The sequence below is a fragment of the Nanorana parkeri genome, unplaced genomic scaffold, assembly GCF_000935625.1.
Source record: "Nanorana parkeri isolate BGI_ZX_2015 unplaced genomic scaffold, ASM93562v1 scaffold291, whole genome shotgun sequence".
NCBI classification, from domain to species: Eukaryota; Metazoa; Chordata; class Amphibia; order Anura; family Dicroglossidae; genus Nanorana; species Nanorana parkeri.
The window spans coordinates 930598-939865 of NW_017306559.1; the positions used below are offsets into that span (position 1 = coordinate 930598).

The following is a 9268-nucleotide window of genomic DNA, read 5'->3' on the forward strand; positions in this document are numbered from 1 at the left end:
GGGGGGGGCATCTGTATGCTGCCAGACTAGCAGAGATGCTTGGATCAGTGCTGCTGAGAAAAATTGGGTTTATATGACAAGTGCAAATGTGGCCAGTCTAGCTGCAGTCAATATTTACGTATTCTAAACAAAAACTAAATGAGCTTTATAAAAAATATGTCACTGACCTGTGCAGCTGCAGGTATTGTGAAGCAAAATGTATCCTCCAATTTTGCAGCAGAAACCACTTTCATTTTAATTTTCTGCTCCCTCTTCCAGCAGTGTCTTGGCCGCCTAACAACCTTCTAATATTTAATGTAAACGTGGAGCAGGTGCACAGCAAGAGAGGAGTAGAGCAGGGTGCCGAGACCAGACTTGAACAGCTTTACTGCTTCTCTTGTGAACTTTGAGGATGAATTGCTCCACAGTGGCTGCAAATACAGAGGTTGTTCTGTATTTGCATATACTGCCTGAGATTCAGTCTGTACGGGACAGTATGACAACCTACTGAGCTGATGGTGTCCACAGGCCGGGTCCAACTGAGCAAGAAGACTCAGAGTGGAATCCAGAGTAGTTTATTCAGGCTTGACAACCCAGAGGATGTCATTCCTTGTCGTCTTTTCGAGCGGTAAGATATTTCTTTCTAAAGCCTTGTAATTTGTGGGTAGACCCCTCTTTAACAGTGAAGGAGAGGGTACAAAGGAAAAAAAATCAGGTCCCCCTCTGCTGATTGACAGCAGCAGTGGGCGGGTGCATTAGCTAGTTTGCTATTAGGGCAGCAGGAGGCCCAGGAGATCAACACTCTGAGAAGTGTTGTATTCCCAATGGATTTCAGAGGACCAGTGCCCAGCAACAGAGCAGCGTTACGTGGCGTGGGTGGCAGGAGAACTATTCAGTCTCTTCTTTATAGGAATGGGCTTTCCTTAAATACTTTTAGTACATGATTGGGCTTGTCTTTGCTTTGTGAATTGTGCCTTTTGTCTCTTCAAAAAACGACCACAGATATTACATTCAGGGATCTAAAGGTGCATGTTCATACCTGCAGCAGATTCAAAAGGTCTGCAGATACGGCCAAATGGTGGGCTGTTGTAAACCTTTAAGTGTCCGTCTCTGCCTACTACACATCTCTGATGGTCAACGAGTCTGGGAGTGGGGGGAGCAATATAGACCATTTTAACTTCTAGATTTCTTTTTTTCTGCATTGGAAGTGACGACATCCTTTCAGAGTAACAGTTGTTCCATACCCTATAGTTGTCTTAACAGTTTAATACACTTTGTGTCTCCAAGTATCTATTTTACATGATGTCTTCTTATAATGAGATATTGTAGTGAAGAGGCGCTGCTGCCCCTGTAATTTCCTGCAGAACACTTTATACTGGATATAGTAATTACAGCATTTCTTCCTTGTGGCAGCAGAGAGATTGATTTTCGTAGTTTCTATTTCAGTTGTGACTTTGATATGTTTTGTGCGGGAAATAAAATCTCTCCTTACAAGTAACCGAGCTGAGACTGTTACCCGGCTTACTGGCAATATGACGATATTTAGGATTAAAGCACGCGCTTTCCCTATGGGTTATGTGATGTTTGGGGAATATAGCACATATGTGCTTAAGGACCAGTCTTGAAATCATGTTCACATAAATAGGACAGTCTTTTATTGCTCTTGTAACAGAAAATAACTTTCTAGAGCAACACAACATGCAATCTGCTTATATTGCTGGAAGTAGACAATAGATAATATAACAATATCTCACCAACTCAAAATTGTCACATATACTCCACGTGACTCTTCCACACATCCCTTGTGTGTCACAGGCTCACTAAGCCCCTTTGGCTTATTCCCAGGTGTGCACACAACCACCTGGCTCCCCTCTGGCTTCTGGGTGGAGTCCTGCCGACTCCTGGACAGAACCTGTCCCTCTTCCCAGCAGGAGCCCTCATGTGCCTGCAGCCCACACCAACCCCTCCCTTGAGCTCTGGTCTGGGCTCTTAATGAGCTTGCTCTCTTCCACCTGATGACTGGCAACACCTGACCTCCGGACTGAAGATTTCATCCCACCCAGAACTCTAAGGGTTAGTTCACACCATATGCAGTGCGTTCCGGTCCGATTCTGGCTGGAACGCACTGCATCGAATCCCGGCCGGCTCACTTTTTTTGTGGGGCAGGAGGGGGCGTGGTGGGTCATTGAAGTGAATGGCACCGTAGCCACGCCCTCCGGCCGCAATGCAATCGCCCGCACGGGATCACAATGCACATTGTGCCTGTGGTCCAGTGCGGTCAAAATAGTGCTTGCAGCATAAACACTAATTTATGTGGCCGCATGCACAAAATTATTATTGAGGTGGCTGCCTTTACCATGCAAGGTGTCAAGGAAACACTTGTGGTAGAGATGCGCATAGGTGGAGGCGGATAGTTTATTCAAACTCTGTTTAAAGGAGAACTATGTGGGTAAGTGTTTTTCCCCATAGTTCTCCTTAGGGTAACGGAAGGACACAAACTATCGTCCACCCGTCACCCTAGGCTCAGTATAACCCCTATTCAAGTTTGGCTTCTCCATTTCTACATAAATGGCCTCTTTCACACCTCTTTTAAACCAGTCCTCTTCCCTAGGATGTGTACTTGACTGTCTTTAAAGGAGCGACCTTTTTCCTTTTAGATGTAGGTATACTTTTTTTTTGTACAAGTCATTCTGAATTGGGAAAGCTGGTTGGACGACCAGGGAAACGTCTTCAAGAAAAATACAGCAAGTCCAGCTGCCTTGACTTATCTTTTACAGATATACCATGACTTGGATGAATTAGAACAAAGCACAAACAGGGGGCGCCTTTCCTGGTGCAGATAAGTTTTATTCAAATGCAGGTAGACAAAAAAGAAAAGTACTCACAAAAATCAAAATTATTAAAAGCCAAAGGACTGTCAGCCGGAATAAGGCAAGTGGAAGTCAGCGATGCAGTTCCTATGTGCCAGTGTAGAGCTATCTGCGTTGGCGTGTTTCCGGGGCTCGCCCCCTTCGTCAGAGGGTGTTCTGACGAAGGGGGCATGCCCCGGAAACGCGTCAACGCAGATAGCTCTACACTGGCACATAGTAACTGCATCGCTGACTTCCACTTGCCTTATTCCGGCTGAAAGTCCTTTGGCTTTTAATAATTTTGACTTTTGTGAGTACTTTTCTTTTTTGTCTACCTGCATTTGAATAAAACTTATCTGCACCAGGAAAGGTGCCCCCTGTGTGTGCTTTCTTCTAGATATTACAGTCCCCCTGGCTGAAGTGGGGCAGCATCCTGCAGTATGCATATCATTATGCTCCTCTGAGGAGTGATTGTCCTTGGCGCTTCTTGTTTCAAATTGGATGAATTAGAACCTTCACAGACAAATTGATCGGATGACTCTTCATAACATTCCGGAGTATATGCAAATTGCGTCGTACAAACTGAAGCAGCAGACTTTGTGAAAATTAATATTTGTGTAATTCTCAAACCTTTTGGCCAGGGCTGTAGTATCTTCTGTTAGCGGGTGGTTGCATTTTATTTTCTCCATAGCAACAAGGTCACTTTAAGGGTAATCTAGAGAATAAAAATGATATTTGTAATAATTTTGTTTTTTTTACAGATGTAGCAAATCTAGTTCAAAATTCTATTTTTTTTTGTCTCCATGCAGTTTAGAAAAAATCCCTCAAGGGCATTCCCACAATTCTGTTGGCATACAGAGACGCCGCAGTATACCGCGAGCTGCTGCTCACGGTATACTGAGACGCCGCTGCTGATGCGGATCCCGGCAATGATGCCTATCTAGAGGCAGAGCCAGCTGTACCCGCCCCCTCCCCCGTCCGTTCCGCCAGTCAGCGCTGGCGGATCGGAGCAGGGAGGAGGGAATCCAGCCCCTCCCCTGTCACGGCAGAGAGCTGTGACAGGATCGAGAGGTGAGCGAACGCCGGTATGTGTTCGCTCACCTCCTGATCTACTGAGCCGACCTGTGACAGTCTCATTGTCACAGGTCGGCTAGAACTATGAGGTGAGTGAAAAGCACTCACCTCATGCATTCCTTATACACATCTCTCACACTTTACATTCATAGCTCATACTTCACCCTATCAAAGCAGTGCGTCACTGACTGCGATTCAGTGCTAACTAAGTAATAACAATGTCTGCCCACCTATTAGAAAAAATCAAGTGTTATTACCATGAAAGTATAGTTGGCCTTTAGGTCCCCTTCAGACCTATGTGTTGCGGTAGACTAGCACCATCTACTACAGTAATACCCAGTGGGAAGCTTTCAGTTCCTGCAGCAAGTGAGTCTGTGTTGCAATGGGACATAGCCTTCCTACCCCATGGCTGTGGGTTACGCAGGCACTAATTGCAGCTCACACCACAAACCCTCTTGCTCAACTTCTGTTGCTGGCCAGGAGAACTGCAATCTGGAGTTACAGCTGACCTTGTGGAAGCACCATTCACCACTGCACCTGTAACCCAACCACGGAACCAGCACCTCCTCATCATTGTGCCTACACCCCTCTTACCAGAATGTCCAAAGTCTTCCCACCATTGGGCTTTCACTCCTCCCCACACCCTCTCACTATCACAGCTTACCCCATCCTTCTCCTTGTGCATCAGAAGCGCACCACCTTCCCACTCACCACTGAAGCTGACCCCCATCCTCTCCCCCCTACTCTCACCACCTCTCCCACAAGCCCCCCTACTTAACTTTTCACTGCATGCAACGTTCGCCGCTTTCCTCACTACCAGTGCACCAACACCTGCCTTAGCACATGCCACCACAATGTATACTTCTGAGTTCTCTCCTACTGCAGTGATGTATTCTTTCTTATTTGACCCATTCAATGAGCGGGCACTCTTTAGTGGGAAATGGTAATTAAAAAACAAAAACAAAATTATGTGAGCCATCTGTTTAAAGCCTTAGTTCTCAACTGGCGGGTCGTGACCCAAAAGTGGGTTGCAACTCCGTCTTCAATGGGTCGCTGCATGACTTACACTTTTCTAGGTGAGAGGCTTTTCAGCCTCCCTCTAGTACAGCACTGTCAGTTCCTGCGCCAAGCAGCCATTCAGAATATTCTGCCCAGCACCGAGTGTCAGCTTGAGGTGGGATGGAATGAGGCTATGGCCGCGAGGGAGCTCCATCCATATGTGCATTGCTTACAGCTTCCTCACATGTCCTGTAGAGGTGCCTGGACCGGAGTGAAATCACATTCTGGCTCCCGGCACCTCTACAGGGTGAGCAAGGGAGCTGTACCAGCAATGCACACATGGATGGAGCTTCGTCACAGCACAGCAGCTCACACTGGATCCCAGGCTGAGGATCCAATCCAATTCTGGTAAAGAAGGAAGACTGGGTGGACCTTTATAAAAAAAAAAGTAAGATTGTATCTGTGGTTGTGTGTCTGTCAGTGTTTTTGAGGGCCCGTTCACACTAGTACAGTGCATTAATCACATAGTCCTGAGCGATTAATGCACTGTGCCACGCAATCACACCTACTACGCATTCTAGTGTGGGAGGTATGTTGCGTTGCCATTATGAATAGTACCTCAAATGCACCTCCCACCCACAGTTCAATCGCCCGCACCAGAACGCATGGTACCGCAATGCTGTGCGTTCTATTGCAGTGCGACTTAATCACCAAGGACAAATATGGGTCCTGAGGTTACACAGGTTGAGAACCACTGGACTAAAGTGACTCTTTCACCAGGTAAAAAAAAAATATATATCTTCGCTCTCTTCTGGAGAAATGGTCTTTTCACATTTGACACCCATCGGGGTCCCCTGCCATGCTCTGCGGTTTCCTTCCACCAACCCCTACATCACTAGAGGACACAGCAGTGACATAAGGGGTCAGCGGATGGAACCACAGCATGTGGCAGGACATCTGACACTGCTAGAAATGCCGAATGTGAAGGTTTTTTTAGCTGGTCTTGGCTCTTTAGCAAAGCGAAGATTGAAGGGTCAGGACAGGCGAGCATAAACCTTCTGAAGATCATACTTATTCATCGTATTTCCTAACTTGGCGACAGAGTCGCTTTCAGCACTTTAAAAGCATAAAATGACTCCAAAAACATTTTAATCTCACTTTATATGAGCCAAGTTGTGTTAACATGCTTATATTATTAAAAGACTAAGAACTGCAACTGGAGCTACATATCTCAATTGTAATGTTCTATTGATGTCTTGATGAACAGGTCTAGAATCTGGGTCATGGTGAAAATCCTTCACCGTTTTATATTGAATGGATGCCCAGGGAAGAGTTCTCTGATCTAAGAGGCCTCTCAGGCTGATAGATTGGTCAATCCTTTGAGATGTGATATCCAGAATGCCCATTATTGAGCAGAAAATCTAAGCAAGCTTTTATTGAACCTGCCATGCGGGAATTGGAGCTCTCTTGCAGGATTTTATCAATAAATCTGCATTTGTTGTGGGCGCTCCCGATTCTCACTGTCCTGAATAAAGCCCAGAAGGATTATAGTGTGCCTAGCAATGGCTTACTCTCAATCCACCAACACAGAGATAGAGACATGTGAACAAAATAACTAAGATTATTGCTGCCTGCTGTCCCTTTAACTCCTCTTTGTATTACCTGCAGACTGAAGGAGAGACTGTAGTTCTGCTGCTCTTTCCATAAAATGCAACTCCGTATCCGATACCGATGCCGGAAGTCCCATTAAGGAAGCCAGGTGGCGTGTAATGACTCGCCACCTGGGTTCCTGATTAGCCGGGCAGCGTGTAAAGACTCGTCACCTGGCTTCCCGATTAGCAGGGAAGCCGAAAATGTTTAAGGTACTTGAATGTATTTGGAAGATTTAATTCTGTGCATTGAAATTATATATCAAACAATGTTACCAACCTTCCAAGCTGTCTTCTGTGAACTACAACCCCCATGCAATTAAGGTGTGGGGGGGTTGGGTGTTTCTCCATATCAGAAGAGCAGGATAGGGGTGACGCTTCTCCTCCTCCATGGATACAGTTTAATAAGCGTTGTCACTCTAGGACAGGGAGTGCGTTATAGGCAGGATCACCAGGAAAATAGCATGAAATAAGGAAACTAATGCAGCTGCCACATCTAAGTACTGGTATGCTGCAATCTATTACATATTTGTTTTTGGGTTTCAATACACTTTTGTGTATAAAATACTCCTGTGGTCCTAACATTTTTAAATAACTTTGTGTTTACAGAACTCTGATATTCCAAAATCATTTTGGTGTCCCTTTATCTCATGGCATTCTTGTAATCTTGATTTCATTGCATTGTTTTCCTAGACATTTAAATACAGCGAAGGAAGGATTTACACAAGCCAGTCTGGGCCTTCTGGCAAACCAGAGGAAACGTCAGCTATTGATTGACCTGCTGAAGTCCCTGAGAACAATTAAAACCCTGGTAATGTCCACTGAAATCTTCATCATGTTGTCATTTTGTGGATTTACAGTTGTACAGAGCTTGACCTTTCTTTTCTCTCTTCTCCACTCAGCAAAGAACTGATGTACGCCTCAGTGAGATGCTGGAGGTAAATACAGTTCATTTTTTTTCTGGGATTGATTTTGTGGGATGAGATTAAAGCACATCTTTTGTCTTGGAGGATGTGACGCTTGTGAAATGCCCTTTCTTACTTTTGGAAAGGACATAATCATTTTCACCTCCTGTACCAACACAGCCAGACTTCTTTTGGGGGTAAGCGTCTCCTTTTTGCAGTCTGCTGCTGTTATGACATTAAGGCCCAACAGGTTTCACACTTGTACCGCTAGGCTGGCCGACCCTCTCCCTATAAGCCCCATTTGCCCCGCCCCGTGTTTATTATTTATTTTATTTTTTTCCTTTTTTTAAATTTTTTTTTATATAAAACTTTTCTAAAGTCATTATTATTATTGCCAGTCACGTGATGTTGCAGGGTTCGTTTTGCATCTGTTCCGGGCTGGGAAGTCCTTACTGATGCAGAAAGTAGTGCTGGCGTGATGCCATCAGTGACACTTTCTGCACCAGTACACTGTGAATAAAGGGTGGTTTGGTGTTAGGCTTGGACTCCTAAAACCCTGCGTTCACAGTAGAGTCCTCAGTCTTCCAGGTTGAGTGACATGGGCTTCATGCATCCTAGAAGACTGAGGACATTTTGTGGGGAAGAAGTGTGACTGCGGAGGATAGCTCCGTTTTGAAAGTGAGTACTGAAGCCTAAACCTGAGAGTATTGAAGCCCACAGGCTGGGGATCATTTTTGGTAAACAATGTTTTTTGGGGGGCTTTATAAGGAAACAATAATGATTTTGGGTAAATATTTTTGTGGTTTCTAAACATATTTAAAATGATATGCATCAGTGCACACAACCTTTGTTTTACAGGTACAGATTAATACATAACAAAGGATTCTCAGAGCAGTACGGGCAGCATTGGCAGGCTGCCTTGACGCACCTCTGCGCATAATTACACTTTGGACTGAGCTATCTAATAATAGAAATCTATAAGGCCGCTCCTAAGCTTCCTGTCAGCCCCACATCTCCGGTGGCAGTGACAGAGCCCCTGGGGTTCTTTCTCTGCCTGCAGCCACACAGATAAATCCAGAAGAAAGGCCGCACTCTGCTATGTTTGCAATTGTTCCAATGAGCAAATCCAGTTGGGAGGAATTGCAGACAGCGCGGAGTTCGTTTTTTCTATTGTATTTATCTGTAAGATGTCAAATAAGTCACTCTGAGTCATTCGGCTGTGTACATTTCAGATTGAGCTATTGGGATCTATTAACACACTCTTTATCAACCGACTGTTAGTATTTTTTGCATATTTTTCTAAAGAACTGAAAACAAACTAAAGTTTTCTTTTAAAGTCATTTTTTTTTTCCATAGTCCTTGTGCAACTTGCTTTTCAGCTGTTCTCCACATGAAGCGTCTGAGATAACCCTACAATATATTGCAGTTCTCCGGGACATGGAGCCTCAATGTATAAATCATTTCAGTCGAGAATCTTAAGTTAAGGCTTTGCTGTTAAAATAATGGTAAAAGAGATTGATTCCTAAGCTGGTTTTATATGGTTGTGCTTTTTGAGTTTTATCTGGTCGTACAGCCTTAGCGCCGTATTTCAAAATATCACTGTGATTAGTTTTCTTCCTTCCCCTCTCCCATACATCCAGAGAAGACTTTGATTCCATTTTTCAACAGTTCCCCTGCCATACATAGCCCGCATTGCCGTTGATGGATGACAGAGTGATTGTGTGCTGGTACTCATTCATCCAAACACATTTAGTGCTTCTGTGAATCTACATTGCTATGTGTTTTTAACCACCTCAATACCAGGATGTTACAC

At 44.6% G+C, this 9268-nt stretch overlaps 1 protein-coding gene across 1 annotated transcript in view; it reads left to right on the forward strand.

Annotated features, from left to right (window-relative positions):
* VPS50 (VPS50, EARP/GARPII complex subunit) overlaps positions 1 to 9268 on the forward strand; it is a 147074-nt gene that overhangs the window by 40182 nt on the left and 97624 nt on the right. The window contains exons 7-8 of the mRNA XM_018557585.1: positions 7244 to 7361; positions 7453 to 7488. Of these exons, the coding sequence (XP_018413087.1) occupies positions 7244 to 7361; positions 7453 to 7488 (154 nt within the window). The remainder of the gene's footprint in view (positions 1 to 7243; positions 7362 to 7452; positions 7489 to 9268) is intronic.